This window comes from Canis lupus, chromosome 36 (assembly GCF_011100685.1).
Source record: "Canis lupus familiaris isolate Mischka breed German Shepherd chromosome 36, alternate assembly UU_Cfam_GSD_1.0, whole genome shotgun sequence".
NCBI classification, from domain to species: domain Eukaryota; kingdom Metazoa; phylum Chordata; class Mammalia; order Carnivora; family Canidae; genus Canis; species Canis lupus.
This window is the reverse complement of record NC_049257.1, coordinates 16,536,287-16,552,213: the sequence shown is the minus strand read 5'-3', so window position 1 is coordinate 16,552,213 and position 15,927 is coordinate 16,536,287. Positions and strand designations below refer to the sequence as shown.

The window sequence follows — 15,927 nt, the reverse complement described above, 5'->3', positions numbered from 1 at the left end:
TTTGACATTCTGGTTGCTGAATAAGACAAGAGGGTTGGAGGTCTCAACATTCATTGTAGAGATGGACTTCCACTGAATTACCTCCTTTCAGGGCAGCCCGGGTGGCTCAGCAGTTTAGCACAGCCTTACGCCCAGGGCATGATCCAGGAGGCCCAGGATCGAGTCCCACATTGGGCTCCCTGCATAGAGCCTGCTTCTCCCTCACCTGTGTCTCTGCCTCTCTGTATCTCTCTCTCTGTGTGTCTCTTATGAATAAATAAAATCTTTAAAGAAAAAAAAAAGAATTACCTTCTTTTAACTATGCCTAGTCTCCTCTAGTCCAGAGAATCGTCTATTACATTCTCTAGTCAGTGACTTCTAGCCTTCTGGTGGACTGGGAAAGGGCATAATCTGGCTATGGTGAAGCAATGCAGGTTACTAACTGAATTTTAAACAGATTTCCATCTAAGCCTCCTATTTGTAGTTTTACCTTCACTTTCAGTTCCAAGGTACTAGTGTAGCCAATTCCTGAGTGGTTTGGGAGTTCTGTCATGTACATTGGATTGTTTTTTGGCTTTTTCCATGTCCAGTTTTCTTGAGTTGGCTAAGTCAGTTGTCACTTGCCTTTCTGCTCTCTAAGCTTAAAATGTAATTGCTATCTCCTTTTCTGTTCTCTTTGTTGTTGAATGTTTTGCTTTTAGTTTCTTTACTGTGATTTTAGTGAAGAGTGGAGTTTTAGAAGACAGCAGTTACATGTACTAGGTCATTCTCATTCAATGCCAGTTTCTTTTTTTTTTTTTTTTAAAGATTTTATTTATTTATTCATAGAGACACAGAGAGAGAGGCAGAGACACAGGCAGAGGGAGAAGCAGGCTCCATGCAGGGAGCCCGACGTGGGACTCGATCCCAGGTCTCCAGGGTCACGCCCCAGGCTGCAGGCGGCGCTAAACCGCTGCGCCACTGGGGCTGCCCTCAATGCCAGTTTCTGAAGCTTAGTTGTTTTTATTTCATAATTAGATGAAATGAATTTTAGCTTTAGCATAACTTTCTTTTTTTACCTTTTCCTTCAGTTCACCTATCCACCTTGAAATCTGAAAGCAGAACCTCTTTTATTTGAGTATTTTTTCAGATAGGTATCTTTTTAGAGTATCTATGTATTTTATTATTTATTTATTTATTTATTTTTTATTTTTTATTTTTTATTTTTTTATTTTTTTTATTTTTTAAATTTTTATTTATTCATGATAGGCACACAGTGAGAGAGAGAGAGGCAGAGACACAGGCAGAGGGAGAAGCAGGCTCCATGCACCGGGAGCCTGATGTGGGATTCGATCCCGGATCTCCAGGATCGCGCCCTGGGCCAAAGGCAGGCGCCAAACCGCTGCGCCACCCAGGGATCCCTTATTTATTTTTTTAAAATTTTTGTTTATTTATGATAGTCACAGAGAGAGAGAGAGAGAGAGAGAGGCAGAGGGAGAAGCAGGCTCCATGCACCGGGAGCCCGACGTGGGAATCGATCCCGGGTCTCCAGGATTGCGTCCTGGGCCAAAGGCAGGCACCAAACCGCTGCGCCACCCAGGGATCCCTATTTTATTTTTTATAAGTCTAGGGTATTGTTTCTCTTCATGAGCATGATCACAGTTTGAAAACTTTATCGGTCTAGGTATTTGTAGAACCTAGTGCTTTTTTTTTTTTTAAAGATTTTATTTATTTGAAACAGAGTGAATGAGCATGAGTTGGGGGTGGGGCAGAGTGAGAAGCAGACTCCCCTGCTGAGCAGAGAGCCCAACAGGGGACTTGATCCCAGGATCATGACCTGGGGCTGAAGGCAGCCTCTTAACCCACCTAGGTGCCCCCCGAGTGCTTGTTCAAACACTTGCACAGTTAGTGCTGCTTACCTGACTGACATTGTAAAGTGCTCAAACTGGAAAAGTTGAAAATATTATTTATTTGAGAGATATTTATTTAAAAAAGAAAATGACCCCTGAAACTAATACTACACTATATGTGAACAAACTTGAGTTTAAATAAAATCTTGAGGGACTCCTGGGTGGCTCAGTGGTTGAGTGTCTGCCTTTGGCTCAGATTGTAATTTGCATCCCACATAGGGCCTCCTGCCGGGAGCCTGCTTCTCCCTCTGCCTGTGTCTCTGCCTCTCTCTATGTGTCTCTCATGAATAAATAAATAAAATAAAAAATAAATAAAATCTTGAAAGAAAAAAAATAAGAAAAAGGAAATGTTCTTCCAACTTGTATTTTTTAAGATTTCTCCAAAGATGGTTTGCTCTTGTCTTTGATTCCCTTGCATTTACTGAATATATTTTACAATATCTAATTCTACCCTGATATATTAACTATATTACATAAACCTTAGAACTTTAGATATGAAGCTTCCTTTTTTCCCTTTGTTTTTTGCTTCTCATTTGAATCCTTTATGTTAATTTTTAAACTTTTTATTTTGAAAGACTTCAAATATATTTAAAAATAGAAGAGTTTAATGAACTTCCGTGTACCCATCAACCATCTTACCAGTTAGTAACTGTTGGCCACTCTTATTTTTGTCTATATTCTATTTTTGTCTGTATTCCACTATGCTCCTTCCTGGATCATTTGGAAGCCAATCCCGTACATTCTATAGTTTCATCTATGATTTTCACTGTGTATCTTTAAAAGATACATAGGAGTTCTCTAATTGTTAACCTAAAAAAAAAATAAAATAAAATCTATTCTTCTAGCATTATTCTTGCAATGAGAATTCTGCTTTAATATAAAGGTCCACATTTTCTCAGTACTGAGTGTCATTAATAAGACTTTATTATGTCCATGGTTGCCACTGGATATTTCTGAGAGGCTGTGACCTATATATGAAGAAGACAAAGAAATGACAAAAACCATGAAAAAGGAGTGAAGGAAAACATATATAAGATAGAGAGTGGACCTGTGTCGTGTCTGTTTCTGATGCTGCTTAGGAATATCCTTTCTGTAGGGAATTCTTTCAATCACATTATAAGGTTGAAATGAAGACCTAACATTCCTGCTTCATTTGAAAGGTGATATGGTTAGTACAGAGGTGATAGGAAGATGGAGTGAGTAGGGAGAATGAAGAAAGTGGAAGAGGACAGAATTCACAAATATGTGGAGATTATACAACATACACCTGAATAGTTAATGGATCTTAGAATAAATCAAAAGAAAAGTAAAAAAAATCTTGAGACAAATGAAAATGAAAGCACAACATACCAAAATGTATGTGATGCAGCAAAAGCAATTCTAAGAGGGAAGTTTATAGTAATTAACTCACACATTAAGAAAAAATAAAGAGCTCAACCTTCCTTTACATCTCAAGGAACTAGAAGGAGAAGAATAAACCAAAGCCAAAGTCAGCAGAAAAAAGAAAATAACAAAAGTCAAAGCAGAAATAAATGACATATAATGACAAGGGAGACAGTAGAAAAGATCAATGAAACTAAGAGCTGTATTTTTTTTTAAGCTAAACAAAATTGACAAATGTTTAGCTAGACTGGGGAAAAAGGACTTAGAAATAGACATTACAATTGATAACAGAAATACTAAGGATCATAAGAAACCACTGTGAACATTTATATGCCAACAAATGAGATAACCTAACAGAAATAGATAAATTTCTAAAAACATACACCCTACCAATTCTGAATCATGAAGAAATTTTAAAAAATATAAACAGACCAATTATTAGTAAAGAGATTAAATCAGTAGTTAAAAACTTCCCCACAAAGAAAAGTATAGGACCTGATGGCTTCCCTGGTAATACTACCAAACATCTAAAGAAGAGTTAATACCAATGTTTCTCAAACTTCCAAAAAATAGAAGAGGAGGGTATACTTCTTCCAAATGCACTTTACAAGACCAGTGTTAATCCTGATGAGGACACTTCAAGAAAAGAAAATTACAGGTCAGTATTCCTGATGAAGATATACACAAAGAGCCTCAACAAAATATTAGTAAACTGAATTTAATAGTACATTAAAAGGAGCTTACATCATGAACTGTGGTATTTATTTGCTGGAATGCAAGGATGATTCATCATATGCACATCATTAAATGTGATACACTACATTAACAAGATGGAGAATAAAAATCATGATCTCACTAGATTGTAAATGTAAAAGCATTTACATTACATTTACAATTACATTTTACAAAATTCAGTATCCTTTCATGATAAAAATGTTTAGAAAATTAGGTATAGATGGAACATACTTCAACATCATAAAGGCAAATTATGACAAGCCCATAGCTCACATTATGCTCAACAGTGAAAAGCTGAATGTTTTTGCTCTACGATCAGGAAAAGACAGGGGTGCCAACTCTTACCACTTTTTTTTTTTTTTTTTTTTTTTTTTTATTTATTTATGATAGTCACAGAGAGAGAGAGAGAGAGAGAGGCAGAGACACAGGCAGAGGGAGAAGCAGGCTCCATGCACCGGGAGCCTGACGTGGGATTCGATCCCGGGTCTCCAGGATCGCGCCCTGGGCCAAAGGCAGGCGCTAAACCACTGCGCCACCCAGGGATCCCCAACTCTTACCACTTTTATTCAAAAAAGTACTGCCAAGTTTTAGCCAGAGCAATTAGTCAAGAAAAAGAAATAAAAGACATCCAGATTAGGAGGGAAGAAATAAAATTGTCCCTTTTTGCAGATGACATGATATTATATATAGAAAACCCTAAAAGACTATACATTCTCCTCCTGCTCCACACACACACCAAAAACTATTAGAACTAATAAATGACTTCAGGAAAGTTTCAGAGTACAAAATCAATATACAAAGACAATTGCATTTATGTACATTGACAATGAACTGTTGGAAAGAGAAATTAAGAAAACAGTCCTATTTGTAGAACATCAAAAAGAATCAAGGGCAGCCCCGGTGGCTTAGCGGTTTAGCGCCGCCTACAGCCCAGGGCGTGATCCTGGAGACCCTGGATCGAGTCCCACGTTGCTCTCTGTATGATGCCTGCTTCTCCCTCTGCCTGTATCTCTGCCTCTCTCTCTGTCTATGAATAAATAAATAAAATCTTTAAAAAAAAAAAGAATCAAATACCTATGAATAAATTTAACCAAGAAAGTAGAAAATCTGGTCACTAAAAACTGTAAGACATTGATGAAAAAAGATGAAGACACAAATGGAAAAATAATTGAGTCCACTTATTTGAAGAATTAATATTGTTAAAATGTCCATATTACCCAAAGCGACCTATGGATTCAACACAGTCACTATCAAAATTCCAATGGCACTTTTCACAGAAATAGAAAACAGTCCTAAGATTTGTATGGAACCACAAAAGACCCCAAATAGTCAAAGCAATTTTGAGAAGAACGAAGCTGGAGACAACACACTTTCTGAGTTCAAACTATATTATGAAGTATAGTACTCAAAACAGCAGTGTTGTCAAAAACAAACATATAGATCAATGGAACAAAATAGCCCAGAAATAAACCTATGCATATATGGTTAATTTCTGACAAAAGAGTTAAGAATATACAATGGAGGAAGGGTAGTATTTTCAATAAAAAGTGTTGGGAAAGCTGGATCCACGTGCAAAAGAATGAACTCAGATCTTATGTCATACATGAAAGCAACTCAAAATGATTAAAAACTTGAGCGTAGGACCTGAAACTTTAAACTCTTAGGAGAAAGTGGGTAAGCTTCTTGACTTCAGTCTTGGCAATGATTTTTTGAACTTGACACCAAAAGCAAAGGCAGAAAAGCAAAAATAAATAAGTAGGACCACACCAATGTGAAAAACTTCATGGTAAAGAAATCCATCAACAAAATGAAAAGGCCAGCCATTTGCAAACCACATATCTAATAAGGGATTAATAGCCAAAATATAGGAGGAACTTTTACAACTCAGTAACGTACATACATACATAAAATGTACATACATACATACATAACGCACATACATACATAAAAATAAAAATGGGCAAGGGACTTGAATGATTTTTTCCAAAATGTACAAAGAAATCCTTCGAACAATAATTAAAAATGGGCAAGGGACCTGAATAGACATTTTCCCAAAGAAGGCATACAAATAGCTAGGAGGTATATGAGAAGTTGCTCAACCTCACTAATCACCAGGGAAATGCAAATTAAAACCACAAGATGTTACTTCATATTTGTTAGGATGCCATCAAAAAGACCAGAGACAACACATGCTGGCAAGGATGTGGAGAAAAGGGAACCCTTGTACATTGTTGGTGGGAATGTAAACTGGTACAGCCACTATGGAAAACAGTATGGAGGTTCATGAAGAAATTAAAAATAGAACCACCTTATGATCCAGCAATCCCACTTCTGGGTATGTATCCAAAGGAAACAAAAATCACTATTTCAAAGAGATAGTTGTACTCTCATGTTTATTGTAGCACTATCACAATAGCCAAGGTATAGAAACCTTAGTGTTCATTAGCAGATGAGTGGATAAAGGAAATGTGTATGGGTGTGCGCACACACACACACACGATTATTATTCATTCTAAAAAAAGGAAGTCCTGTCATGTGTGGTAACTTAGATGAATTTGGAAGGTATTATACTAAGTGAAATAAATCAGAGAAAGCCATATTACAAAGTATCACTTCTATGTAGAATCTTTAAAAAAAAAAGTTGGACACATAGAAACACAAGGTAAGGGCAGCTCCGGTGGCCCAGCGGTTTAGCGCCACCTTCAGCTTGGGGTGTGATCCTGGAGACCCAGGATCGAGTCCCACGTCGGGCTCCCTGCATGGAGTCTGCTTCTCCCTCTGCCTGTGTCTCTCTGCCTCTGTCTGTCTGTCATTAATAAATAAATAATTAAAAAAAAAAAAAAAAGAAACACAAGGTAGGATTGTGGTTACCAGAGGCTGGATTGGGGGTGGAGTGGTAGTGAGAGAAAGCAGGAGAAGCTGGAAAAAGGGTACAAACTTTCAATTATAACAAGTAAGGTCTGAGGATGTACTGTGTATCATGGTGACTATGGTTAATAATGCTGTATTTTATAATTGAAAAAAATTTTAAAGATTTTGTTTATTTTAGAGAAAGCATGGGGCAGAGGGAGAAGAGAGTCTTAGACTCTTTGCTCAGAGCAGAGCCAGATGCAGGGCTCAATCTCAGCACCCAGAGATCACAACCTGAGCCTAAATCAAGAGTTGGACGCTTGGGGCATCTGGGTGACTCAGTGGTTGGGCATCTGCCTTTGGCTCAGGTCATGATCCTGGGGTCCTGGGATTGAGTCCCACATTGGGTTCCCCATGGGGAGCCTGCTTCTCCCTCTGTCTCTGTCTCTGCCTTTCTCTCTGTGTGTCTCGTGAATAAATAAATAAAATCTTAAAAAAAAAAAAGTTGGATGTTTGACTATATACCCCCCGGCACCCCCGTATGATTGAAATTTACTAAGAGTGGAACTTGAGTGTTCTCATACAAAAAGGTAATAACTACTATGTGAGGTGATGGATGTGTTACTTAATCTTTCCCAGTGTGTCCCATGTTGCACACTTTATGATTTTGTTAATTTTATCTTGATAGAGTTGAAATTTTAAAAAAGAAGGGGAAGAGAAAACTTTGTTATATCATGCTGGGTGTTTATTTGTACTCTTTGTCTTTCATATTTACCAGTTGAGTTTCAGTTTTTCCACTCCTGTTGCTCTTTTCAAGAAAATCCAAATAGTTAAATTTTTGATGATAGATGTTAAAGAGTTTAGATGTTTTCCTCAGTGTTATAGTTTGATTTTTTAAAAGTTACAACTATTGAAAGATTTAGTAGTAGATTTAGATTTGATATACTTGTCTCTAGCCTGCCAACCTGCTAAGAAAAAATATTTTAAAAACTTGCTTTGTTTGAGAAAGAGATTATGAGCAAATGTATTGCTTCTTTTAGAGGAGGAGGCGGGCACTTTCTTGCGTGTGAATTTTGTTGTGGTCAAAGAATGCATTCCTCAGATTTCATTTGAGCACCCACATGTAGAAAAGCTATCCCTTAAAAGAAAATAAGAATTAAGTTTTAAATAACATTAAATATTACAGCTGACATCTAGAGCATATTGAACATAGCTTGCCTTTTTTTTTTTTTTTTTTTTTAAGATTTTATTTATTCATGAGAGACACAGAGAGAGAGGTGGAGACACAGGCAGAGGGAGAAGCAGTTTCCCTACAGGGAGCCCAATGCGGGACTCAATCCCAGGACACCAGAATTGTGACCTGCGCCCAAGGCAGACGCTCAACCGTTGAGCTGCCCAGGCATCCTGAATCTAAACTTTTAATTCAGAAATTACTCTTGGATAAAAATGCCTTCAAGCAGAAGAGAATACATTTTAAAAATTAAGAACTGTTTTCAGTGCTGGAAACTTTTCAAGTAAATAAAGGGTTTTTTTTTTTCTCCTCCCTTTTTCCTTATTTCCATGCTGTGCTTTGTTCTTCCTGATGAATACTGTGTAGTACATTTTAAGGAAAACATGTTCCTTTTAAGAGAAATCAAAAAGTTTTAATTGTAAATTCAGAGCTGTGCAGTGTTCATTTCTATAGTAAGTGCACTTATGGGAAGAATATCTGTCCTTTTCAAAAAATGCAGTTGCAATGTGCTTTGACCAATCTAATGTCCTGTTTCTAACTTCTCTCTCCAGGAGCTACAATTGGAACATGCAAGACAAGCCTTTGCACTGAAAGACAAAAGCAAAAGTGGTGTGATTTCCGGTCTGGATTTCAGTGACATCATGGTTACCATTCGATCTCACATGCTTACTCCCTTTGTGGAGGAGAACTTAGTTTCAGTAAGTAGAAAGCAAGTATCTCATTTTCTGTTTCCTTAAAAATTTTGAACTGTTGGGTCCTGGCTTGCCTCCTTGGACCCATCTGACTCTCAACTATTCTAACTTTATGTTTGGATGTAGAAGGTAAACAGGTTTGTGTAAGGGAAGTGGGGGTGATGGTGAATAGTCTTTCCCCTTATCATAGCTTTTTCAGAGCCACCGTCTTGCTGTCCTATATTTTCAAATTATTTATTTCCATTTACAGAGTCCAACTAAAGAAAACAGGGTTTATAGACAAGGGTGTATAATTACCTTTTCCCAGTGGGCAGGACCTTGCCCAGACATTACTGCCTTCACCTTGGCCTCTTTCCATCCCACTAGGCTCCCAAAGCCTTGCTATAAAGATGGCTCCTTCCTTTGTTGCCTGCAGGGTGCTGTTTGCTAGAGGAATCATCACTGGCCTCTACACTGTTTTAATAACCATGGCCGTGGCAGAAGGTATGGAGGAAATATGTGGGCATCAGCCTCTGTGGCTCCCTCCTCTCTCTGCCCCTTCACCTGTGCATTCAGTCTGCATGGACCAGACGGTTTTTTTTTTTTTTTTTTTTTTTTTTTTGTTCTGTCAAACTGCTAATCTCTACAAAGTAATCATCTGGACCAATAGCAAACTGATGTCATTCACTTCCTCACAAAGAGTGGTGAAACTTTCCTCACTTACCAGTTTTCTTGTTCATGCATTGTACTTATGTATAAGTTTTTGATTGCTGCTTGTTTTCAATGGAGGGAAGCCAATGAGTGCTTTTGTTGTTTCAGCTGAAGATCATTATCCCTGATTTAGACTGGGGTAGAAAGATCAACTTCTGTTCTTTTTCTTCAGTGAATTTGAACATGGAGCATGTCACTTTGTCCTACACATTTCACCTCCTTGACACCCATCTCCCACTCCCTGAACCCTTACCTCATACCCCAGCCAAAAAATGAGAGAAGGAAGGAAAGAAAAGTGGGGAGGGACTGAAAGAAAATCCTGGAGAAAAGGACTCACTCAGTGCCTTGGAGTGAGGGAACCCATTTAATCTTTTCCAATTGGCTTACGTAGACTTATAGCTTCAGTTTACCAAATGGCATTTCAGTCCCTGAAGGAATGTATTAAATAATTTGAGTTCTGCTTTTGGGTCACTGGCATCCAAATTCAGGCTAATATACATTCATCTATATTTGGGTTAAGGCATGTGTGTGAGGGATGGGTGCATTTGCCCATCATTACCTACACTATTCTTAGTGGACCTTTATGATTAAGGTCATGCTGGTATTTCCATAAGTATTTCTTTGAGTTTTTAATAGAGAATGTTTTCAATCATATGGGTTCCTCTGACTCCTGGCTTAGAATTTAGGCTTTTAAAAACTATGAAAAAAATTCTCTTTTGAATTTATATCCAGCTGGTGGAAGAGGGAGAACTTATCTCCTCACCCTACCAGGGTAATGAAGGCCACATTGCCCCTCATTACTCCCCAGGCATGAGAAAGCCTCTTCTGCCCTATTCCACTAAAGATGTACTTTATGGTGAATGAATCCTCCCTAGATTTCTCTACATTTTTTGGAGTTTTTGATAGTTGTATCTTTGACGATGCAGATTCAGAGCCCAGCACAGAAGTTAAATATCTTAATTATAACAGTGGCCTTAAAAAAAAAAAAAAAAAGATAAGGAGAGTTGCTACAGTGAAATAGTCTTATAATGTAAAGTTTTTTGTGTATGTATATAAGAATAAAAACGAGTTTAAAAAATACTCCTTATGTTGTACACTGATGTTTGAATTATCCTGGACTAGCAAGAGTTCCATAGTTGAGGATCTTGAAAATCCTGTTTAAATAACCATTGTTTTTGATCTGTGATAATTGTATTTGTTGTTTCTGACCTTATAGGTAGATGAACCATGAAGTCCAACTTCCAGATGTTGCTTTCTTCCTTAAAACCTAAATTACATAGACCTCCCTGAGGGCGTGAAATGCACTGAGTGTTTCAGTACGATACTTTCTCTATATTTATGGACTGGTTGTTAATCACTTTAATAATGAAGACTCCTTTGGATCTTCTTTTGAGAAAAGTGTAGTGTGTCTTTAAACATGTTTTTTTCTTTTTGTTTTCATTTGCTTTTTAAACTTCTCGTGTTGTCATTTCCTAGGCAGCTGGAGGAAGTATCTCACATCAGGTTAGCTTCTCCTACTTCAATGCATTTAACTCCTTACTGAATAACATGGAGCTTGTCCGTAAGATATATAGCACTCTAGCTGGCACAAGGAAAGATGTTGAAGTCACAAAGGGTAAGAGTTTAAAAATACATATTGATTTCGATCTACATTTTCACTTTTCTTTTTTTTTTTTTTAAATATTTTATTTATTTATTCATGAGAGATACACACACACACAGAGAGAGAGAGAGAGAGAGAGAGAGAGAGGCAGAGAGAGAAGCAGGCTCCATGCAGGGAGCCTGACATGGGACTCGATCCTGGGTCTCCAGGATCACACCCTGGGCTGTAGGCTGCGCTAAACTGCTGAGCCACCAGGGCTTCCCTTCACTTTTCTTTGTCTAGGGCATGAAGTTGATCTAAGTTTACTGCTCTGAAGCCGGATCTAGAAAATATGTTGTTATATGTGCATGCTTCACTTGAGCCATAATGGTCTCCAAAAATCCAGGTGGAATTAATGGGATGCTGGGGTCAGGAATGGAAAAGTGGCTTTGACGGTTTTGAAAAGAACCTTGGCCCAATCTGTCAAACTGGTCAGTGGCAGTGTGGCAGCAGCTTGTATGTTCTAAGAAAGAGTTGCCACAGAAAGATGGGCACACTTACTCTTTTTGCTATATTGTAACAGGGTGTTTTAGGTGATTGGAGAATAACTAGTTCTTTTTTATCTTGTAACGGTGGAGATCAAAGCAAATATACAAGATAAGAGAGAGGATTCTGAAGAGACTGTTTTATCTTTGAAATTAAAGTATCTGTTTTTGCTGTTTGTGATGTTAACATTTTATCTTTTGCCAACTTTCAGAATTTCATAGTTGAAATTAAGTATTTAAATTCAGTTTTAGATTTTTAAAATAATACTAAGATGTCTTTAGCTTTCAGATTATGGTTGGTTAAAGTAGAAGCATATGAAGAATCTGCTAAGATTTTTAAATACTTTCTTTTTCTTTTAGAGGAATTTGCCCAGAGTGCCATACGCTATGGACAGGTCACTCCACTAGAAATTGATATCCTCTACCAACTTGCCGACTTATATAATGCTACAGGGTAACTATTCTAATAATTCTTTATGATATTTATTTTAGGACAGTTAGTTTAACACGTGAAGCAGGGGTATGCTTTCTGTTCATTTTAACAGTAGTTAATTCAGTCTGCAAATTCCAAGAGAGATAGGCAATATGAGTAACAAGGAAGGAGGGAGAGACAGAGGAAAACAGACTTTTAGGTTGGGGAGATGGATAGAGGGAAAGGGAGAGAGAGCAAGAGGAGGAGAGGGAAGAGATGGAGAAAGGGAAGGTAAAAGGAAAGAGCAAGGGCTTAAGGGGCCTGAGAGAGGGAAATGGAGGAAGGAAGAAAATAGTGAGTCAGGGAGTAAGAAGAAAGAGAAGGATGGGAAAAATGGATTTCAACTGTACTGGATTAAATGTAAGATACTTGTGAAAATTTGCCTAAATTTATCAAATAAACTGAACTACATGTTCAGGAGCCTTATCTTTTTGGTTCATTGTAAATGGTCATTTTACTGAATGGTAAATGTCATTTTGTGTTGGAGGGTATCATTTTCGTGAAATACGCCTGTGACATTATTATCATAGTTAGCATCATGGACAAGCTCAGAGTTTTATGCCTCCATTTTATACATTAAAAAAACAAAGCATATTGAGAGTTTTTAATTTGCAAAGTTCTTTTGCAAATCGAAAAGAAAAACCTTTATCTCTGGCAGGGTTTGTGTAATGAGGACTTATGCTTTATTAAGTGGTAAGATTTTTTAGATGCCTTTAGTAGTTAAGTATAGGAATACCTGGACCTGAGGACTAGTAGAAGCTGAGTATACATGGGTGATTTTTAAAAAAAATTTTTAAAGATTTTATTTATTAGCTTGCGAGAGAGAGAGCATGCACAAGCAGAGGGGGAAGGACAGAGGGAGAGGAAGAAGCAGACTCCTCACTGAGCAGGAAGTCCGATGCAGGGCTCAATCCCAGGACCCCAGGATCATGACTTGAGCTGAAGGTAGACACTTAACCAACTGAGCCCCCCAAACCCCCCACACCTGGGTGATTTATTGCCTTCATGCTACATAATGAATTGTTGGGCTGGAGGTGACACTAAACGTACCAGCCTATCTTTCGTGACTGACATGAAGTATCAGGCCATGTCTCATCCATGTAGAATTCATATTTTTAGTAAAGATTCTGAGCCTTCCTTCATGAAAAAAACAGTTTCAAAAAAGTGCTTCTCAAAACTGGGTCTGAAGTGATCTACCTTGTTCATGGAATGTATTGATTTTTAAATAATTTTTTTGAAAACAGTAATGCATGTTTTGAAACTTGGAGTTTAAAAAGAGGGTGCTGTAAAAACTCTCTTCTACCTTTTGTGCCTTTCTTTAAAGACCACCAATATTGATCACTTTTGTGTGTTTATCCTTCTCAAAGTACTTTGTGCCTGTGCATTAAATATGTACACTAAAGTGATATGGTTAGTATGTATTAACTGTCAAAGTCGATACTTCCGGTAAAAATTAGTTTTTTATTTTTATTATCTATCATAGAGTATTATTAACTTTGTGCACTCTACATATTTTTTCTGAGGTCTTTGCTTTCTGTTGTGGGAACTTGGGCCTTTATTTATCTTCATGATCTGTGTGAATAGGGAAAAAGTACTTTTAAAGCACAGTTCTTTTCTCCGATCCTTTTTTTTTTTTTCTGAAGAAATATGATCTTGGTATGAGAGTGTTGGTGTCTAACAATTTTCCTTTCTCCTATTTTTGCCTGAAGGCGCTTGACTTTGGCAGATATTGAGAGAATAGCACCGTTGGCTGAGGGGGCCTTACCTTACAACTTGGCAGAGCTCCAGAGACAGGTAGGAGGTAGAACCACCTTCAGAAATGCTGGAATCCTATGTACATGACAGCTTAGAGCTTCTGAATGCTATGAAAATTAAAGACTACTTTCCAGAAAGAAGCTCTACTTAGCTCACAGATTACCTTTATAGAACTGTTACCCCTGCCCTCATGAAGTATTTTTATGGGGGACTAAATTTATGTTTTTTGTTTTTTAAATTTTAGCTATTAAGATAAGGAAAATAAGAGAGCAAACATACATGGGCTTGACTTCCTTCTCCCTAGAACTAGCAGTCTTTGCCTTTCATTTGTATAGTGACATTTAAATATTAGTGTTAAGTTCCTTTTGAATCATTAGGCTGATATTTATAGGGTTTTTAAAATACAAAACATTCTTCTAAAGAAGTAAATCTTTCACTGAGATTGTGTTTTATAGATTATAACACAGGAACACTATGTAATTAATGAACCAGAAAGAAAACTTTGACTATTATTGCATTTTTAATAAAATATTATCATTTTTTCTTAAAGAGTGATTTAAACAGTAGCTTCTGAGTCCCACAAAGTTAATACAGTCTCATTTCTGATTTCAAAAATACTATTTTAATGGGAAAATAAACCCCATGATACTTTGTGGAAGAGTAGAATGGAAAAAAAAATTATAGAATGGAACTGGTTTTGGGTTTTTTTTAAGTCTTGTTTTAAATTGAAACTCTTAACTTCTGTAAGACTTGGAGGAAGCTTCATTTGTAGTGATGGTCACATGGCTTTGTGTGTGGAGGAGGGTTAGGAGGGCTACTGCCTGTCCTCCTGTTATTTCCCTGCTCTACTAGATGAGGTCTATGTCCCACATGATTCCTTAGGGGACTATGGTGCCCTAGGAGACATTGAAAGGGTTTGGGCAGACAGGAAAAAGACCAGAAATAAGGAGAGAGGAAAACTAAATAGGCATGCCACAGAAAGACCCCAACTCTTTTTTTTTCTTCATTGCTGCTACAGATGAATAGCTACATGTGCTAGTGAAAGATTAGGCATGTGAGTGTGGTTCACTCTGGGAAATTTTGGTAGGAAATTTTCTTCTACTTGAGCTCCATGGAATGATTCTGCCTCTGAAGCTAATTAGAATTTCCAGTTCTACTTTACATAATAAACAAGTACTTTTTAGTCAGATAAGTAGATTGAAGATAGAAAATATTGCTTTTATATCTACATTTTATGTTAATACTTTCTTTTCCTGGAATGGAATAAAGCTCCCTGTAGATTAAAATATATCTATAACCCATTACAGTTTAGCTTCCTTAAAAAAAAAGCAAAAAAATTCTTACCTGCTGTCATCAAAGTATATTTCCCCTGTATGTTCTCAGATCCTTTAAAAAATAGATTTATTCCAACTCATTGATTTATAAAATATAATAAAATTATTAAATCATCGAGGCATTGAAATATTTAAAGAGCACAGTGAATTTAATTTTGCATTTTGTAGTGTACAGTTATAAAAATTTGCTTTGAAATAAAATATATATTTCAAAAGGAGATTTTTTCAGTGTTAATATGTTTACTAACATAGCTTAAAATATTACTGACTATATTTCCTATGCTGTACTTTTCATCTCTGTGATGTATTTATTTTTATAACCGGAAGTTTGTACTGCTTAATCCCCTTTATCTATTTTTGCCCATCCCCCCACCTTTCCTCTGGCAACCACTATATACAACAGCCAAGATATGGAAGTAACCCAAGTGTCCATCAGTAGATGAATGGATAAGAAAGATGTGGTATGTATACACACATGCTCACACGCACACACACACACACACACACACACGAATATTATTCAGCCATAAAAAAAGAGTGAGATCTTGCCATTTGTGTCACCATGGATGGACCTAGAGAGTATTATGCTAAGTGAAATAAGTTAGTAAAAAAAAAAAAAAAAAAAAAACCAAGTTAAAAGACAAATACCATTTGATTCTCTTACATGTGGTATCTAAAAGACAAAACAAAAAACCTATAGACCCTTAAATCTTGTTTTGTAAGGCGAAGAATATTGAATTCAAATCTAGGTGTGATTTGCAGGCAAAGAATTTTGTTTTATTTTCTCTAT

The 15,927-nt window shown here is 36.9% G+C and overlaps 1 protein-coding gene across 4 annotated transcripts in view; it reads left to right on the top strand.

Moving 5' to 3' along the window:
* SLC25A12 (solute carrier family 25 member 12) overlaps positions 1 to 15,927 on the top strand; it is a 207,090-nt gene that overhangs the window by 151,162 nt on the left and 40,001 nt on the right. For all 4 annotated transcript variants that reach the window (XM_038584841.1, XM_038584840.1, XM_038584842.1 and 1 more), the window contains 4 exons: positions 8,619 to 8,765; positions 10,926 to 11,064; positions 11,937 to 12,030; positions 13,758 to 13,842. In XM_038584841.1, the coding sequence (XP_038440769.1) occupies positions 8,619 to 8,765; positions 10,926 to 11,064; positions 11,937 to 12,030; positions 13,758 to 13,842 (465 nt within the window). The remainder of the gene's footprint in view (positions 1 to 8,618; positions 8,766 to 10,925; positions 11,065 to 11,936; positions 12,031 to 13,757; positions 13,843 to 15,927) is intronic.